The sequence below is a fragment of the Salmo salar genome, chromosome ssa09 (assembly GCF_905237065.1).
Source record: "Salmo salar chromosome ssa09, Ssal_v3.1, whole genome shotgun sequence".
Classification (NCBI taxonomy): Eukaryota; Metazoa; Chordata; class Actinopteri; order Salmoniformes; family Salmonidae; genus Salmo; species Salmo salar.
The window spans coordinates 83,891,855-83,913,050 of record NC_059450.1 but is presented as its reverse complement, the minus strand read 5'-3'; the positions used below and the strand labels follow the sequence as shown (position 1 = coordinate 83,913,050).

Sequence of the window (21,196 nt, the reverse complement as noted above, 5' to 3'; positions counted from 1 at the left end):
TCTTTTGTGAGCTGTCATTTCTGACGTCAATGTCCTCTATGTTGTCTGGCTCATTGGAGAAACAAATACTATCTATTTACAGCAACATTCGGTTTTTGAATGCTCCCCAGACAAGGAAAATAATACAACTACAGACAGAAGGGTTAGTTAATTAGGGACAGACGTTCCGCTAGCGGAACGCCTCACCAATATCCAATGGTATAGAGTGGCGCGAATTACAAATACCTAAAAAATGCTAAAACTTCAATTTTTCAAACATAAGACTATTTTACACCATATTAAAGATAAGACTCTCCTTTATCTAACCACATTGTCCGATTTCAGAAAGGCTTTACAACGAAAGCAAAACATTAGATTATGTCAGGAGAGTACCCAGCCAGAAATAATCACACACCCATTTTTCAAGCTAGCATATAATGTCACAAAAACACAGAAGACAGCTAAATGCAGCACTAACCTTTGATGATCTTCATCAGATGACACACCTAGGACATTATGTTATACAATACATGCATGTTTTGTTCAATCAAGTTCATATTTATATCAAAAACCAGCTTTTTACATTAGCATGTGACGTTCAGAACTAGCATACCCACCGAAAACTTCCGGTGAATTTACTAAATTACTCACGATAAACGTTGACAAAAAACATAATTATTTTAAGAATTATAGATACAGATCTCCTTTATGCAATCGCGGTGTCCGATTTTAAAATGGCTTTTAGGTGAAGGCACATTTTGCAATATTCTGAGTAGATAGCTAGCCGTGATGGCCAGGCTAATTTGACACCCACCAAGTTCGGCACTCACCAAACTCAGATTTACTATAAGAAAAATTGGATTACCTTTGCTGTTCTTCGTCAGAATGCACTCCCAGAACTTCTACTTCAACACCCAATGTTGTTTTGGTTCCAAATAATCCATAGTTATATCCAAATAGCTCCGTTTTGTTCGTGCGTTCAAGTCACTATCTGAAAGGAGACGCGCCGGCGCATTTCGTGACAAAAAAATTCGAAATATTCCATTACCGTACTTCGAAGCATGTCAAACGCTGTTTAAAATCAATTTTTATGCGATTTTTCTCGTAAAATAGCGATAATATTCCAACCGGGAGACAAGGTATCCATTCAAACACTGAAAGAAGAAAATGGAGTCGTCACATGCATGCGCACGCCAGTGTCATTGTTCTCAGAAGTACCACTCTCCAAAACCCCTACTGTTTTTCGCCCAGAGACTGCAGAGTTATCATTCAACGTTCTGGCGCCTTCTGAGAGCCAATGAAAGCCTTAGAAAATGTCATGTTACAGCAGAGATCCTGTATTTTCGATAAAGAGGCTACAGAAGGCCAAGAAATGGTCAGACAGGGCACTTCCCATATAGAATCTTCTCAGGTTTTGGCCTGCCATATGTGTTCTGTTATACTCACAGACACCATTCAAACAGTTTTATAAACTTTAGGGTGTTTTCTATCCAAATCTACTAATTATATGCATATTCTTGTTTCTGGGCAGGAGTAATAACCAGATTAAATCGGGTACGTTTTTTATCCGGCCGTGAAAATACTGCCCCCTATCCCTAACAGATTATAAATATATTTGCTAGCTTCAACTCTTTGCTACAGGTCCCGTGTGGCTCAGTTGATAGAGCATGGTGTTTGCAACGCCAGGGTTGTGGGTTCGATTCCCACGGGGGACCAGTACAGAGAAAAACAATGTATGAAATGTATGCATTCACTACTGTAAGTCGCTCTGCATAAGAGCGTCTGCTAAATGACTAAAATGTAAAAATGGGTAAGAGCTGCCGAAAAGGAAAGAAAGCGCATACGTTTTTTTGTTTCTTAGCCGCTTTAAACACATTCAAGAAAAAAATATATTCTTCATAGTTCACATGCCATTCGACAATCAAGAATCTTTGACCTACAGTAAAGATACACATTTTTGCAGTTCAGATTTACAAGGTATGTGGGTGCTAACTTAATTTTGCTAAAGTTACCAAGGAATATCTTGAAATACATTGTTATATAATATCATATGGTCTAATCTTCTATAATTTCATAACATAAGAGCTAGAACAATTCTAACCATTTAGCTAGCTGTTTGTGTATGATACGGGCTTTTTTTGTTTACTTAGCCAACCAGCCAGCTAGTGTGGACAGCTTGCCACTTGGCCCAAAACAAACCTTGTTCATTTTATGGCATCACGTTGCTCAGGCTGATCTTTTTAATTTTTTTATTACTAGTTAGCCTGTTATTGGATATGTATGCCGCCTACAATGTTCTTATTATATTTTTGCTATCTGTTAACTCGGAGTACCACAGCATGAGTCATAATACCCAGTGGCGATTTTATCGTGTAAATCTTGGTGGGGCAAACTCAAATGTTTTTAGATGCATGCTGGCAAAGCAACAACGCAACACTTAACCCTACGTTAATTGCACTATAACATGCTGACCAAACCGGACGCGAGCGCGTTGATTTTGTTCACCCACACTAGAAGCAATCAGGACACGCAGGTTGAAATATCAAAACATACTCTGAACCAATTATATTAATTTGGGCAGATCGAAAACTATTAAACATTTATTGCAATTTAGCTAGCTAGCTTGCTGTTGTTAGCTAATTTGTCCTGGGATATAAACACTGGGTTGTTATTTTACTTGAAATGCACAAGGTCCTCTACACCGACAATTAATCCACAGATAGAATTGTAAACCAAATTAGTTTCACCTCATCTCTCCTCCTTCCTACAGGAGTCTTTTTCTTCTTTGGACTTTATATGGCGGTAGGCAACAAACTTTACGGTGCATTACTACATCAGACTGGAGTGTGGTCGGGACACTTGAGCGGTGTGGTCAGCATGTGATGGTGACTACAAACTGTTACATGCTGACCAGACCGCACTCGCACCATTGCGCACAAGTTGATTCTGTCCATCCACACCAGACGCGATCAGGACACGCACGTTAAAATATCAAAACAAACTGATGTCATGATTTTACCTATTCCCCCCCCCACACACACCGGATTATCAGACACAATCACTGTCACCATGCAATCCTTAGGCTATACATTTCTGTGGATATGTATTATGGTTAAAAGAAGGGTTTAAATTGAGGGGGTATGTGAGGATATAGGCCTAACCCTTGTTATTGCGACAAGCAAAAAAGCATATGCTACCACTTGTTTGCTTAGCCATAAGAAAAACAAAGGTCCAGATTATATGAAGCGATCTAGGCTATAACATTGATTAACTCCACGATTATTTCTGCAGTCTACTAGCCTATCGGAGGTCTTGCTCAGCCTCAACATCACAGGAAAATGTGGTTGGTTTATTAAATGCTCTGCAATTTAGAGCTATGCCTAGCTCAAAATACCAAAATGTTAGAATCGCTATGGGTCTATACATAGACCAAACAGCTTAACAGATAAAAAACATTTATTATTCAGGAGAATCTCATTGGATCAGGCTATTCATTTCAGTGCAGTTGCGTTCTTACGCATAACCTTAGACTAAATGGAACCGAAAACACCCCAGCCTGTTTTGATCACAGATCATGATGAAGCCTGACCATTTCAGCTGTTTGTCATTGATTTAGCCCACAATAGCCTACAGATTTGATCCACATGAAGACCTAAACTCAACAAAAAAAGAAACGTCCTCACTGTCAACTGCGTTTATTTTCAGCAAACTTAACATGTAAATATGTGTATGAACATAAGATTCAACAACCTGAGACATAAACTGAACAAGTTCCACAGACATGTGACTAACAGAAATGGAATAATGTGTCCCTGAACAAAGGGGGGGGGTCAAAATCAAAAGTAACAGTCAGTATCTGGTGTGGCCACCAGCTACATTAAGTACTGCAGTGCATCTCCTCCTCATGGACTGCAAGGATTTGCCAGTTCTTGCTGTGAGATGTTACCCCACTCTTCCACCAAGGCACCTGCTAGTTCCCAGACATTTCTGGGGGGAATGGCCCTAGCTCTCACCCTCCGATCCAACAGGTCCCAGACGTACTCAATGGGATTGAGATCCGGGCTCTTCGCTGGCCATGGCAGAACACTGACATTCCTGTCTTGCAGGAAATCACGCACAGAACGAGCAGTATGGCTGGTGGCATTGTCATGCTGGAGGGTCATGTCAGGATGAGCCTGCAGGAAGGGTACCATATAAGGGAGGAGGATGTCTTCCCTGTAACGCACAGCATTGAGATTGCCTGCAATGACAACAAGCTCAGTCCGATGACGCTGTGACACACCGTGACAAAACTGCGACTCGTCAGTGAAGAGCACTTTTTGCCAGTCCTGTCTGGTGTAGCGACGGTGGGTTTGTGCCCATAGGCGACGTTGTTGCCGGTGATGTCTGGTGAGGGCCTGTCTTACAACAGGCCTACAAGCCCTCAGTCCTGCCTCTCTCAGCCTATTGCGGACAGTCTGAGCACTGATGGAGGGATTGTGCGTTCCTGGTGTAACTCGGGCAGTTGTTGTTGCCATCCTGTACCTGTCTCGCAGGCGTGATGTTCGGATGTACCGAACCTGTGCAGGTGTTGTTACACGTGGTCTGCCACTGTGAGGATGATCAGCTGTCCGTCCTGTCTACCTGTAGCGCTGTCTTATATCCGTCTCACAGTATGGACATTGCAATTTATTGCCCTGGCCACATCTGCAGTCCTCATGCCTCCTTACAGCATGCCTAAGGCACGTTCACGCAGATGAGCAGGGACCATGGGCATCTTTCTTTTGGTGTTGTTCAGAGTCAGTAGAGAGGCCTCTTTAGTGTCCTAAGTTTTCATAACTGTGACCTTAATTGCCTACCGTCTGTAAGCTGTTAGTGTCTTAACGACCGTTCCACAGGTGCATGTTCATTAATTGTTTATGGTTCATTGAACAAGCATGGGAAACAGTGTTTAAACCCTTCACAATGAAGATCTGTGAAGTTATTTGGATTTATACAAATTATCTTTAAAAGAGGGTCCTGAAAAAGTAATGTTTCTTTTGTTGCTGAGTTTATATTTAATCTGGATTTGACAAACTAAAGCCTGACTAGGATCCTGACTTTCCCCCACGTCATATTTATTATCAATTAGGCTAAACGTATTCCTATTCATTTGCATAGGCTAATCATTGCGATTAATGTTATTTACCATCTTCTGCTTTTTATGAAAAAACTGGGTAAAAATATAATTTAAATGCCCCCCCCCCCACACACACACACATTAATGTTATTTATTATAACATTTTATTTAACCTTTATTTAACTAGGCAAGTCAGTTAAGAACAAATTGTTATTTACAATGACGGCCTACCAAAAGGCAAAAGGTAAAATACAAATAAATTAAATAAAAATGTTACTTACCGTACAGATCACAAAGTCAGCTAATTTCCACTCCATTCATATGCAAATACCTTTGATTCATACACTGACTTGTCTGGCTGGCATGTTTTCATTTTAAACAGGCCTTCCTTTATCTACACTGAAATAATATTATTTCAGTAGTCCTCTATTATGATTTATTTTAATTTTTTATCATAGCTCATTAGTACATCCTTGTGGTTGAATATATCTATTGCATGTCTTATGATACAACAATTAGTCATGTTGAACTAACAAATACCATCAAGGGATGCGTTACAATTTACAATAATTAACAATTTATGAAACAGTTATGAAAACCAATATGCCAATATTTTGGGTTTAAATACATAAACATTGATATCATAACTTAAATATAGCCTACGTACTCCTCAATTGGATCAAGGACATCTTGGGAATTATTTTCATCGTCTCTAAGGAAACTATCTGGGGCAGACACTCGGAAATCCTTTCTGCCGCTTGTAAAATAACAAACAAATGAATGTCTGTGTCACCGCTGAGCTCTCAAATACCGTGCCCGTCTCTCATTCTATGAACAGTCACTGCTATCCGGATTCCTTGGGATGTCCTTACCCTGAACCCTAAACTAAGACTAAACTTAACCATTTTATATTTATACTTGATAGAGGTAGGGACATCCCAAGGATCCAAAATAGATCTAAATTGCAGTCAAAAAAATGAACACCATACCTGTTAGCAAAGGTGTCAGCTAGAGATGACGTTCTTCCCCAAAACGTTGCCACAAAGTTGGAAGTACAGAATCATCTTGAATGTCATTGTATGCTGTAGCATTAAGATTTCCCTTCACTGGAACTAAGGGGCCTTGCCCAAACCATGAAAAACACCCCCAGACCATTATTCCTCCACCAAACTTTACAGTTGACACTATTCATTCGGGCAGGTAGCGTTCTCCTGGCATCCGCCAAACCCAGATTTGTCCGTTGGACTGCCAGATGGTGAAATGTGATTCATCACTCCAGAGAACGTGTTTCCACTGCTCCAGAGTCCAATGACGGCGAACTTTACACCACACCAGCCGATGCTTTGCATTGCGCATGGTGATCTTAGGCTTGTGTGCCGCTGCTTGCCCATTTTTACGCACTTCAGCACTCGGAAGTCCCGTTCTGTGAGCTTGTGTGGCCTACCTCTTTGCGGCTGAGCTGTTGTTGCTCCTAGACATTTTCACTTCACAATAGCAGCACTTACAGTTGACCAGGGCAGCTCTAGCAGGGCAGAAATTTAACAAACTGACTCATTGGAAAGGTGGCATCCTATGACAGTACCACGTTGAGAGTCACTGAGCTCTTCAGTAAGGACATTCTACTGCCAATGTTTGTCTATGAAGATTGCATGGCTGTGTGCTCTATTTTATACACCTATCAGCAACGGGTGTGGCTGAAATAGCCGAATCCACTAACTGAAAGGGGTGTCCACATACTTTTGTACATATAGTGTAGCTTCACCTATAGAAGTAACATACCAGTAAACCCCATTTTTTCAGCACTTCCATTACCATGGTAACTGCAAGGCCACCACACTTGATAAATGATTGTTTGTCCTGCTGTTATTCAAATATAAAAACAATTGTTTCAAGTAATCCTAACCCCCCTAAGGGATGTGATTTGACTTCTGACACACACACAGACACACACACACTGAGGAAGGCACGAGCTGAAAGCAGTGTGTGCAGGACATGTTGCCTGGAAAGGGGGACTCAGAGGATGACGAGAGCGATCTCGTCGTCAACACCAACCGCTGTAACATCCACTACAGTGAAAGTGGGGAAGACACTGAGGATGAGAAGAAGGAAGAGGAGGACAGAGTGTAGAGCAGCTTGTATTGTTGAGATGTTTATGACAATCCTTTGGACAGATGTTTACACCAATGTCCCCCTCAGAATACGCTGCTGCTGAAGAATATATTGTGGATTGTACTCTCCCACCCCATGAATCCAATCAAACATCCTGCTGTTTTAACACGTATTTGGGGGTTGGACTTAGCATCCCATGGACATAATGTAGGTTAGGTATATCATACAGTACTTATACCACCTGTCCTAGAGAGGAACATGTGCATGCTTTGCTAAGCTATGTTGAAAAAGAGGTGAATGGTGGAAATATTGAACTGGTCCATGACACCCTGACTGAGGGTGTGTCATAATATATGTACATAATGATTGTGAATTAAAATCATTATTGTGGTCTTTCATCAGAAAAATACTTACAATATAATTAACCCAATGAGCCCCATTGCAACACTGGACTTCTAACCCCTTTTAAACATGGTGTTTTTGAGCTACATTCTGGGTTGTATCGTTGGATTCGTCTATTTCTTTTGCATCCATAGATACCAACTGTGTAAATTATGGGGGCTGACCTAGAGCGGTGTTTGTCAGACAAGGGCGGATCCTGAATGGTTTGAGGTACAAACTATTGAAAGGTATCTATGAAAAGCTGAGAATTTCACTCTGATGTCCACAAGCCACACAAGTCGGAAGAAGGTAGGGGGTTCTTCTACATAGACGATCAGAGGAAATCCCAGGACATAGTGTCTATAATACTGTAATAAACTCACATACTTGCTGTCACAAACTCCAAACTCCACATAGTTATCACTGACTAGTTGGATATTCATTTCTCACTGAGCAAACCATTTCTATCCTTACAGCATTCATATACATTCCTTTTTATAAGGTTTTTGCTTTGGCAGACATTTTTTTATTGACATTTGTCAATAAAACTCATGTTTGTCAAATTGTTTTGTGTTCTTTTTGTAGCCCTGGTTATCCTGAAAAGAAAATGGTAAAACATATCACTGTGAGGTTAAATATAAGGGCTGGACATGCAGATAAATATGTGTCAGATAAATTAAAAGCAGATTTTTTGGGGGGTGTTCTCAGGACTGATAGGTTTAAGATTTTTTTGTCCAGATGTCTGATTCAAAATGAAATAATCAAATATTAAAATGGTTAATGTTCAGAGAAACACTGAAAAGTGCACAACATTTGTCAGAGAGGTTCATTTACACATTTATTTACTTACTCATCTTTTGGTTTCGGATAACCAAACCTCAGATCTAACTCTGCCATTATGCAGTGGCAGTGGTTAAATCTGCAAAATGTATTCATATAAACATGTTTGTTGCACCTCATGAGTCTGACTTTGCTCATAATTATCCTCCGAGCTCAAAAACTGAGCATGAGAATTCCTGCCCACAGCATGGGACCCAAACCGGTTCAACAGGAGGCAGTTGAGCAATGTAATGGCCTTCACAGTGACAGTCATCAAAGTTGACTGTGTACCAAGTAGGTCATTCTGTTTAATACTTCATCAAATACTTACATGCTGTCACAAACAAACATTTCTTCAACATCAGTAAAAACAAACAACATCCAGTATTTCTGTCAAACGTAGGTTCACGTTTATCACACTATGGGGCCTTATTACAGGGCAGTTGTCAGCTGAAAGCATACCTTTCTCCATCACCATCTATCATTTGAGTCAGTTTTAAAACAACCAGTCTTGTATTTCCTCAGGTTCCTCAAATCGTTGTGTTTTACAGGTTTACAGTAATAATAGGTTTACATGAATAAATCGGTACTGTTCCCCATTCTCATGTTCCTCTCCATTGTCAAGTGGCAGCACACCTTCTCTATAGACAATCACCATCATGTCAGTTTTACATAATAGGATAGCCAGTCAGTGAATACCTCACTATGAAGGCCTTGACTCTTCCCCATTTTCAAGTGGCAGCATAGCCGTCGGGTGCTAAGAGTGCTGCAGCACCTCCTGATAAATCATAATAAAAAAATTATTACTATAAACATTTCCTCAGAATTTCCAACATGCTTTCAATGAGAATGACAGCTCTACAGTGTATTCGGAAAGTATTCAGACCCTTTGACGTTTTCCACATTTTGTTACGTTACAGCCTTATTCTAAAATTGATTAAATTGTATTTTCCCGTCATCAATCTACACAAAATACCCCATAATCACAAAGCAAAAACAAAAATGATATCACATGTACAGGTTTCTCCCATTCTTCTCTGCAGATCCTCTCAAGCTCTGTCAGGTTGGACAGCTATTTTCAGGTCTCTCCAGAGATGTTTGATCGGGTTCAAGTCCGGGCACTGGTTGGGCTACTCAAGAACATTCAGAGACTTGTCCTGAAGCCACTCCAGCGTTGTCTTGGCTGTGTGCCAAGGTCATTGTCCTGTTGGAAGGTGAACCTTCGCCCCTGTCTGAGGTCCTGAGCGCTCTGGAGCAGGTTTTCATCAAGGATCTCTCTGTTCTTTGCTCTGTTCATCTTTGCCTCGATCCTGACTAGTCTCCCAGTCCCTGCCACTGAAAAAGATCCCCACAGCATGATGCTGCCAGCACCATGCTTCACCGTAGGGATGGTGCCAGTTTTCCTCCAGATGTGACGCTTGGCATTCAGGCCAAAGAGTTCAATCTTGGTTTCATCAGACCAGGGAATCTTGTTTCTCATGGTCTGAGGGTCCTTTAGGTGCCTTTTGGCAAACTCCAAGCGGGCTGTCATGTGCCTTTTACTGAGGACTGGCTTCCGTCTAGCCACTCTACCATAAAGGCCTGATTGGTGGAGTGCTGCAGAGATGGTTGTCCTTCTGGAAGGTTCTCCCCCCAAAAATAAAATCTTTAAAAAAAATACAAATATTTCACCTTTATTTAACCAGGTAGGCCAGTTGAGAACAAGTTCTCATTTACGACTGCAACCTGGACAAGATAAAGGAAAGCAGTGTGACACAAACAACAACACAGAGTTAAACATGGAATTAACAAACGTACAGTCAATAACACAATAGAAGAAAAAAATAATAATAATAATTATTGGTCACATATTTAGCAGATGTTATTGCGGGTGTAGCGAAATGCTTGTGTTCCTAGCTCCAACAGTGCAGTAGTATCTAACAATTCACAACAATACACAGAAATCTAAAAGTAAAAGAATGGAATTAAGGAATATATAAATATTAGGATGAGCAATGTCGGAATGGCATTGACTAAAATACAGTAGAATACAGTATATACATATGAAATGAGTAAAGAAGTATGTAAACATTATTAAAGTGACCAGTGATTCCATGTCTATGTATATAGGGCAGCAGCCTCTAAAGGTGCAGGGCTGAGTAACCGGGTGGTAGCCGGCTAGTCAGAAGCTGTTTTTCAGTCTCTCGGTCCCAGCCAGGGCACCTCACATCTCCACAGACGAACTCTGGAACTCTGTCAGAGTGACCAGGAGGTGGGGCCACAGTGTTTCCTGACCCCTCCTGTCTCAGCCTCCAGTATTTATGCTGCAGTAGTTTATGTGTCGCGGGGCTAGGGTCAGTCTGTCACATGTGGAGTATTTCTCTTGTCTATTCCGGTGTCCTGTGTGAATTTAAATATGCTCTCTCTAATTCTCTCTTTCTCTCTTTCTTTCTTTCTCTCTCTCGGAGGACCTGAGCCCTAGGACCATGCCTCAGGACTACCTGGCTTGATGACTCCTTGCTGTCCCCAGTTCACCTGGCCGTGCTGCTGCTCCAGTTCCAACTGTTCTGCCTGCAGCTATGGAACCCTGACCTGTTCACTGGACGTGCTACCTGTCCCAGACCTGCTGTCCCAGACCTGCTAGAACCCTGACCTATTCACCGGACGTGCTACCTGTCCCAGACCTGCTGTTTTCAACTCTCTAGACAGCAGGAGCGGTAGAGATACTCTCAAAGATCGGCTATGAAAAAGCCAACTGACACTTACTCTTGTGTTACTGACTTGTTGCACCCTCGACAACTACTATGATTATTATTATTTGACCATGCTGGTCATTTATGAACATTTGAACATCTAGGCCATGTGCTGTTATAATCTCCACCCGGCACAGCAAGAAGAGGACTGGCCACCCCTCATAGCCTGGTTCCTCTCTAGGTTTCTTCCTAGGTTTTGGCCTTTCTAGGGAGTTTTTCCTATCCACCGTGCTTCTACACCTGCATTGCTTGCTGTTTGGGGTTTTAGGCTGGGTTTCTGTACAGCACTTTGAGATATCAGCTGATGTAAGAAAGGCTATATAAATAAATTTGATTTGATTCTTGGTCACCTCCCTGACCTAGACCCTTCTCCCACCTGGCCAGCTCTAGGAAGAGTCTTGGTGGTTCCAAACTTCTTCCATTTTAAGAATGATGGAGGCCACTGTGTTCTTGGGGACCTTCAATGCTGCAGACATTTTTTGGTACCCTTCCCCAGATCTGTGCCTCGACACAATCCTGTATCGGAGCTCTACGGACAATTCCTTCGACCTCATGGCTTGGTTTTTGCTCTGACATGCACTGTCAACTGTGGGACCTTATATAGACAGGTGTGTGCCTTTCCAACTCATGTCCAATCAATTGAATTTACCACAGGTGGACTCCAATCAAGTTGTAGAAACATCTCAAGGATGATCAATGGAAACAGGATGCACCTGAGCTCAATTTCGAGTCTCATAGCAAAGGGTCTGAATACTTGCCAAAATGTCTAAAAACCTATTTTCACTTTGTCATTATTAGGTATTGTGTGTAGATTGATGAGGATTTTTTATTTATTTAATCCATTTTAGAATAAGGCTGTAACATAACAAAATGTGGAAAAAGGGAAGGGGTCTGAATACTTTCCAAAGGCACTGTATAGCTAACATTTCTATGTAAATTTGGTCGGGTTGCCCACAAAGTTGCATATTGCAGCTTTAAGTCAGTTTCATACCAGTCAGTGATTACCTCACTATAGAGCTGAATTTTCAGAACTACCCCATGGATCCGTCAGAAGTTCCTGTCCCTCGTTGTCTTTCACACTAAATGGATCTATCAGAAGTGTATTCTTGTTCTCCTTCTCAGTTCTCAGGATGGTGCTGTTACACTCTGTCTGGTTCCTCATTATCTCCGACCACAGCTTCATCACCTGAGCAGGGCTGCGTTTGTGTACCAGTAAGATAGTGTGGTACGCACACCGCTCTTCCCCCTCTTTCTTGGGGAAGTCGAAGGTGAGGAAGGCGGGGTGGTGGATGGGGTGGACCCCGAGCCTGTGGAGGCACATGCCCACGTAGACATCATCAATGGGGTACAGGTGAACTCTCCGGGAGATACGGTTGAGCCTCAGGGCCAGCTCCCCTGAGTACACCACCCCTCCCCCACCCCCGTACGGAGGGTACAGACCATTATAGAAACTAGCAGGAATAAAGTACTTGGTAGAGTTGACTCTGTTGGGGCTGGCTGCTTCTATCACATCCCCTACCATGAATCCCTTCATAACCTCTGACCCAGGCCCTCCTGATAGGATCGTCTGCTCCCGGAGGTAGTCTAAGAGAGCAGGGGTCCGCAACAGGACGTCGTCATCCCCTTTAAAGACAAAGCGTGCCATGGAGCAGCGGGTGGAGAGCCAATCCCACAGCAGCACATCCTTCAGGGTGAGGTTAAAGAAGGAGTCGTGGAAGTCCCACTGGAGGATGTCCCTGTACTGGCGGCTCTCCAGCTGCAGCAGCTTGCTGACCTCCACCCGGGGCTCTGCGTGGTTCTTCCCCAGGAGGAAGACCCTTCGCACCACACCACCGTTCCCTGTCGCCCCTGCCACCCACCCCGCCCGGCCCCAGGTCTGCCGGATGGCTTGACGGTTCTCAAAGTTCAGATCCTTGGTCTTGATGGCCAGCACTAGGAGAGGCCCCTGTCCCTTCCTTAGCCCACGCCCACACAGTTTAGCAGGCTCAATGAGGACAGGGTAGTCCCTGAAGTGCATGGAGCGCACAAACATCTGCATCTGCAGGGGCAGCTCCAGGAAATCCTCCATTTGAGACGTCAAGTTCCCAATCTCAGAGAACCCTGCACTCAAGGTGGGGAAGGAAAACCGCAAATAGTTTTTATTATTGGTATTATTGGTATCAAGATGGTAATTGTACTCTCTGCTGGGCATCAGGATGGGGTTGTATTGGCGGTCAATGTGTAGCTGGAGCAGGTTCCAGAGGGCTCCTCCGTGGGGCTTGGGGTCCCAGAAGGAGCTGGTGGGGTGGGGGGCCACGGTGCCATTACTGGTTAACCCAAGTGCAATGAAGCGCTCTGGTAGAGTTTGTGGGATAGGGGCAGCACCGCCTGGGCCTGTGGTGGTGGTAGTACCATAGCACACAGCCAGGGTGACGTACACACAGAGAGAGGCCACCAGGACACATGGAGTACAGCCCAGGCATAGGAGAACACGCCGCCACCGCCAATGGTAGCGTGCCATTTAACTACAGAAAGAGAAGGAGCGAGGGAGAGAAAGCAGGCAGTGGAGAGGTGGCAAGATACATTTGGAGAAGAGCGGGGAAGAAATGGGGAAGAGATGTAAGGAGAGAGAGGGAGGAATGATAAGGGGAGTGAGAGAGGAGGGGAGGAGATTTTATTATTGCAATCTTTTGTCACTTAAATCAATACAGCTACATGACTAACTAAGAATAATGACTAGGGCCCTGTGTTTTGGACAATCATGTGATATGCCTGGATGTTTACCTTAATTTAAAGCTTTTTCATCAACTGTCCCCATTTGGTTTTATGCCAGATGGTCCAGCACCATCCTCAGACAATTGCTTTAATGTAAAATACCGGAAAATATTTAATTTAAAATATCGGATAAGATTACATCTTATTTTTTGTCATTTATTAGTGCTTGACTTGGTCAGATCGCCGAACAGGTGTTGTGCCGAAAATCTCCCCCCTGACGAAAATCTCCCCCTTGCCAGAATCCCCCCCCTAATTTGCTTAATTTTGTGACTAGAGTCAAATACTTTCTGTGACACACATCAGAGTCAAATACTTTCTATAGAACAAACTTCATGTCAGGATAGGCAACCGAAATTAATAATTAATGTACAGTTGAAGTCGGAAGTTTACATACACTTAGGTTGGAGTCATTAAAACTAGTTTTTCAACCACTCCACAAATTTCTTGTTAACAAACTATAGTTTTGGCAAGTCGGTTAGGACATCTACATTGTGCATGACACAAGTAATTCTTCCAACAATTGTTTACAGGCAGATTATTTCCCTTATAATTCACTGTATCACAATTCCAGTGGGTCAGAAGTTAACATACAATAAGATGACTGTGCCTTTAAACAGCTTGGAAAATTCCAGAAATTGATGTCATGGCTTTAGAAGCTTCTGATAGGCTAATTGACATAATTTAAGTCAATTGGAGGTGTACCTGTGCATGTATTTCAAGGCCTACCTTCAAACTCAGTGCCTCTTTGCTTGACATCATGGGAAAATCAAAAGAAATAAGCCAAGACCGCTGAAAAAAATATGGAGACCTCCACAAGTCTGCTTCATCCTTGGGAGCAATTTCCAAACGCCTGAAGGTACCACGTTAATCTGTACAAACAATAGTACGCAAGTATAAACACCATGGGACCAAGCAGCCGTCATTCCGCTCAGGAAGGACACGCGTTCTGTCTCCTAGACTTTGGTGCGAAAAGTACAAATAAATCCCAGAACAACAGCAAAGGACCCTGTGAAGATTCTGGAGGAAACAGGTACAAAAGTATCTATATCCACAGTAAAATCAGTCCTATATCGACAGAACCTGAAAGGCCACTCAGCAAGGAAGAAGCCACTGCTCCAAAACATCCATAAAAAAAGCCAAACTACGGTTTGCAACTGCACATGGGGACAACAATCGTACTTTTTTGGAGAAATGTCCTCTGGTCTGATGAAACAAATATAGAACTGTTTGGCCATAATGACCATCGTTAGGTTGGAGGAAAAAGGGGGAAGCTTGCAAGCCGAAGAACACCATCCCAACCGTGAAGCACGGGGGTGGCAGAATCATGTTGTGTGGGTGCTTTGCTGCAGGAGGGACTGGTGCACTTCACAAAATAGATGGCATCATGAGGTAGGAAAATGATGTGGATATATTGAAGCAACATCTCAAGACATCAGTCAGGAAGTTAAAGCTTGGTCACAAATGGGTCTTCCAAATGGACAATGACCCCAAGCATACTTCCAAAGTTGTGGCAAAATGGCCTAAGGACAACCAAGTCAAGGTATTGGCGTGGCCATCACAAAGCCCTGACCACAAAGCCCTGGCAGAACTGAAAAAGCATGTGCGAGCAAGGAGGCCTACAAACCTGACTCAGTTACACCAGCCCTGTCAGGAGGAATGGGCCAAAATTCACCCAACTTATTGTGGGAAGCTTGTGGAAGGCTACCCGAAACATTTGACCCAAGTTAAACAATGCAAAGGCAACGCTACCAAATACTAATTGAGTGTATGTAAACTTCTGACCCACTGGGAATGTGATGAAAGTAATAAAAGCTGAAATAAATAATTCTCTCAACTATTATTCTGACATTTTAGATTCTTAAAATAGTGGTGATCCTAACTGACCTAAGACAGGGATTAAATGTTAGGAATTGTGAAAAACTGAGTTTAAATGTATTTGGCTAAGATGTATGTAAACTTCCAACTTCAACTGTATGTGTGTTATATTAAACATAGAGGGGGGAGTAAAATGTAGGCAAGCAATAAACATTTCAGAACAACTATGGTTGAATTATTATCCTTACACTTTAAAAATTACTAGTCGAATAAGACATGGGAGAGATGACAAATTATGGCAAAGAGATTTATTTATAGACTAATGCAAAATCAGAAGCGGATTTAGTTATGGGCCACATGGGCAGCCGCCCAGTGCTGCATCTTGCCGGTGTTGTGCCGAAAAGCTCCCCTCTGCAAGAATCCCCCCCCCTTTGCGTGAATGCGCACGCACTCAATTCTTCATTGCTGCGACTTGCTTGAACGCGCATACACTCAAATATTTATTGCTGCGACTTGCTTGCAAGTTGATATTTCTGATCATGTTAGGCTGTGTTTCATTTATTTTTTATGTCGGTTTGATCACGGGGAGGCACTAATGTCTGCAGTTTTCGGTTTGGCTATTTGTTTCAAGTGTATTAGATATAAATACATCTCTTTGCCAAAATTCGTCACCTCTCCCATGTCTTATCCGACTAGTAGCTGTTCTGAAATGTTTATTGCTTGCCTACATTCTACTCCCTCCTCTATGTTTAATATAACACACATACATTCATTATTCATTTCAGTTGCCTATCCTGACATGAAGTTTGTTCTAAAGGAAGTATTTGACTCTGATGTGTGCCTCAGAAAGTATTTGACTCTAGCCACAAAATTAAGGAAATTACCTCCTCCCCCCCTTCTAATTTCCCGAATTTTGGCAAAGATATGTATTTATAGACTAATACACTTGAAACAAATAGCCAAACCGAAAACTGCAGACATTACTAGTGCCTCCCCCGCGATCAAACCGACATAAAAAATAAATGAAACGCAGCCGAACATGATCAGAAATGTCAATTTGCAAGCAAGTCGCAGCAATGAAGAATTGAGTGCGTGCGAGTTCACGCGAGACGGGGGGGATTCTGACAGGGGGGAGATTTTCGGCACAACACCGGCTCTAATCATTTTGGGGGAAATTGCGTACTGACTCCTCTATAAAATAAAGTAGTTTATCGCCGGCCCAAATTCACAAAGTTGATCCAAGCGGAATGAAGGTGGGATCTGCATTGAAGAGAAATGGAGAGTGGGCATTCATTTCCTGATTCCGTTTTGTTCAAGTTTATTTGGCGCTAGTCTGTGAATCTGCGTGACAGTAGACTGTTCGAGATTGCGCAGATTGAAAATCCGTTAGTTTGAATGCACATGATGTGCCGTTCCAAATTGTAAAATGAGGGTTTGTAAACTCATGAAAAGTAATAATGTTAGTTTCTTATTTTTTGTTAATGTAATTCATGAAGGCACACTTTTAAATATGATCAATCACTTAAAAATATACATATCAGCCATGATCAGAATGACACTTCTGTGAGTGTATGTTTGTGCTGCGTGTGTGTCACTGCGAGTGAGGAGAGTGACATTTCAGCAGGTATAAAATATTAAGAGACAACTGACTAACTAGATAGCCAATTTAAAACAATACATGTAGCAGTTATCTCGCTAGCTGCCTATATCTAAGAATTAATGTCGTCGTCGCCTTTCCACCGGCACTGCACCGTTGGAAAGCTGTGATTCACCTCTATTAAACAGTAGCCTTGTAGTTGTAACAACGTTAAAATATTTGAATAATATCCTAATTGACAAATAATTTGCTGTGCATAGTTACTTGTAATACATTGATAGCCCCTGAAACATTAATATATTTGCTTTATATACACTGAATATACCAAACATTAGGAACAAGTGTTTGGAACAAGTTGAGTCCAATACTTCCCACAGTTGAGACCAGTTGGCTGGATGTCCTTTGGGTGGTGGACCATTCTTTGATACACACAGCAAACTGTTGAGCGTGAAAAGCCCAGCAGAGTTGCAGTTCTCGACACAAACCGGGGCGCCTGGCACCTACTACCATATCCTGTTCAAAGGCACTTCATTTTTTGTCTAGCCCATTCACCCTCTGAATGGCACACATTACACAATCCATGTCTCAATTGTCTTAAGGCTTAAAAATCCTTCTTTAACCTGTCTCCTCCCCTTCATCTACACTGATTGAAGGGGATTTAACAAGTGGCATCAATACGGGATCATAGCTTTCACCTTGTTAGTCTGTGTCATGGAAAGAGCATGTTGTTAATGTTTTGTTTTCTCAGTCTAGTTAGATACCTTGCTTTGAAGTAGCCTACCTTATCCATTTGATCCCTGATTCATTGAATGAGGGAATCATTTTATAAAGACAAAGCTATTTGGTTGTAATATTACAATACTGTATATCAAGGGTGGCAATCATCCTCCAGGATAGCTACTGGGTGTGCAGGCTTTTGTTCAAGCCCTGGTCTAACCACATTGTAGCCTAAACATCAGCTGCTCAACAGGACCTTGATAAGCAGACTTGGGTGTTTCAGGGCTGGATTAAAAGCCAAGCCTGTACAAACAGGATCTCTCCAGATGGAGGGTTGACCACATGTTGATAACGTGTGACTAACAGTACAGTTCTACTTCCTGGGGGTTTAAGTTCCTTGATAAAGGGCACAATGGCAGGAGATGGTAGGCCTACATGGGATCAGACACAGCTTCCTTCCAGGGTCAATAATGATTACTTTTTCGTGTAGGCTATAATAATAGTCATGAAAATTTGGTTAAGTCATGGAAAATGTGTATGTACCCATAAGTGAATAATCAGAGGTTTCTATAGCATAATGTAATTTGTGAATTTTGGTGAACAGTCTAATGGACCGACTTGGAAAAAGACAGCCCCTGCACTTATTTAATCCCAAATCAAGCACTGCCATTTATGAGTATGTAACAAACGTGGCACAAAAATTGTGATGTGTATTGGGATATACAGTGGAAAATAAAGTAGGGCCATAGATTCCTTATCAATAAAGAAATATCTAAAAATGCTATGATATTCGAAATTCTAAAATGCATTGATAGTCTATTAGGCATATCTGAGTACTTCAAAATTAGTACATTTGACCACATCCTACCTTGATTTTCCCTTTTGAAACTGTTTTTCCATATGACTATTATAGGCTAATATAAGCGTTGACTTTCATTTGTATCCATCGTGTGTGCCAATTGACATAAAAATTAGGTCGCCAAAACGCAAATGATATAATCACATAATAGCCTATAAAACAAAGGTATGATCTTTTCTTTGGTCTTCTCAGACGATCCGGAGACCAAATGATCCCCTGAAGTGTTCTCCACCGTTACAAACTTCTGTGAAACAGCATAGCGGTAGAGCAAGAATTTACCTACAGTATACAGCAAAACCATTTGCAGGTATATACATGAAGGACACGCCCCTCTATTGTCAAAAATGAGAACAGAGATACCTTACCTGATCGATCACTCAGTTTCAATCAATCAACACCATACATTTGTTACTGTTGTTTAATTACTTTTAAGTCCCACTCCATTTTTGCGCATTTCCCGTTGAAAAACGATAATTCAAGTATACACACAGTAAAGTACAGTGAGCAACACCGTGTATTTCACAATTGCGAAATTCAAGGGTTTGGCTTTCTGATGGTGCACTTGCGGGAACAATAGAGTACCACAGTACGAGTCATAATACCCATAAAACCTAGCAACTTAACAGGCTCAAAACAAGGTAGCCATGACTAAATGCAGCTAAACAAACGCCCTTGTCAATTTAATGAGTAAGTTTCATGAAAACGTTTTTAATTGAAAACCAGCCCAGCCAACATTTCCATGTGGGGCCCATAAGGGTTAATGAAGGGCTGTTCCATGGGCCACATTAGGTAAACCCAAAAGGGACCTACACAGTTTTGTCCTCAGTATCCAAGCTGACCCCAAGTGTGGTTGCCATGTTGGGCATATTAAGGGACCCCAGCGGGCAACTGTGTGATAACCCACATGGGCTCCAGGTTTTATCCCAGGTGGGTTAAAGAATGGTTACCACTTGGACCCCCCATCTAGGATAACCAGAAGGTTCTCATAAAGTTGTCCTCAGTATCCATGTTGGCCCCACATGTGGTTGCCATGTTGGGCTTTATGTGGGTTCATACCTTTTGAAGTCCAAGATGGCAACCACACCCATGTTGACAGTGAAGATGAGCAATGCTGCAGCAGCATCAGTTTCTACTTCTACTATTTCATCCTTTTCCAGATATGAAAGTAGACATCCCTCAGTTACACAAGATGGTTGTTATATTTGGTCAATCTGAGAGTTCTGTTGTGCCATTTGAGGAGAGCACTTTCACCTTGTCGTCATGACAAAAGTGCCCCCTTAAACCATATATAAAATGGTTATTTGGAATGCGTAAAATACTATTGTTTATGATACTGTAAACATACTGTACTTTAATGTTGTTGTATGGGTGAAATGAAAAGTATTGTGTCATCTCTGCTTTGCCTAGCCCCATTGAATAAAAAGTATTTCTTATAGCCTAACTTTTCTTTCTTTACAATTTAAACACATTTAGCATAGACAATGTAATTGTTGTGGTAGTCTTAGGCAAACCATCTTCATTATCACAGTGACACCTCCAAATGCCACTCAGACCTTCTTGGAGAAAAGTATCATGAACTTGGTGGTAGTAGTTGTGTGTATGATTTAAGATAAGGATCCCATCATCTCCTGATTCCACCTAGATTACAAGAGTTGGATTTGCTAATCATTTCATGTCAGCACAAGGCAGGTACAAAATTTACTATAATGACTAGCCTTATATCCTCTCTGGGCTAGGCGGGACGAAATCGTCCCACCTACGCAACAGCCAGTGTAATCCCGTGGCGCGATTTTCAAATACCTTAGAAATGCTATTAGTTCAATTTCTCAAACATATGACTATTTTACACCCTTTTAAAGACAAGACTCTCGTTAATCTAACCACACTGTCCGATTTCAAAAATGCTTTACAACGAAAGCAAAACATTAGATTATGTCAGCAGAGTACCCAGCCAGAAATAATCAGACACCCATTTTTCAAGCTAGCATATAATGTCACAAAAACACAGAAGACAGCTAAATGCAGCACTAACCTTTGATGATCTTCATCAGATGACACACCTAGGACATTATGTTATACAATACATGCATGTTTTGTTCAATCAAGTTCATATTTATATCAAAAACCAGCTTTTTACATTAGCATGTGACGTTCAGAACTAGCATACCCCCGCAAACCTCCGGTGAATTTACTAAATTACTCACGATAAACGTTCACAAAAAACATAACAATTATTTTAAGAATTATAGATACAGAACTCCTCTATGCACTCGATATGTCCGATTTTAAAATAGCTTTTCGGTGAAAGCACATTTTGCAATATTCTGAGTAGATAG

The 21,196-nt window shown here is 41.8% G+C and overlaps 1 protein-coding gene across 2 annotated transcripts; it reads right to left on the bottom strand.

Annotated features, from left to right (window-relative positions):
- Positions 1-11,867: 11,867 nt before the first annotated feature.
- On the bottom strand, positions 11,868-19,367 carry LOC123744666 (N-acetyllactosaminide beta-1,3-N-acetylglucosaminyltransferase 2-like). 2 transcript variants are annotated; one of them, XM_045724124.1, is made up of 2 exons: positions 19,226-19,367; positions 11,868-13,622 (listed from the first exon to the last, which is right to left on the bottom strand). In XM_045724124.1, exon 2 carries the CDS (start codon positions 13,616-13,618, stop codon positions 12,128-12,130), a length of 1,491 nt encoding a protein of 496 aa, XP_045580080.1. In that variant the 5' UTR covers positions 13,619-13,622; positions 19,226-19,367; the 3' UTR covers positions 11,868-12,127. The 2 variants fall into 2 exon arrangements, with proteins under 2 accessions (XP_045580080.1, XP_045580079.1); XM_045724123.1 differs by lacking the exon at positions 19,226-19,367 and adding an exon at positions 18,870-19,215.
- Between the last annotated feature and the right edge of the window lie 1,829 nt (positions 19,368-21,196).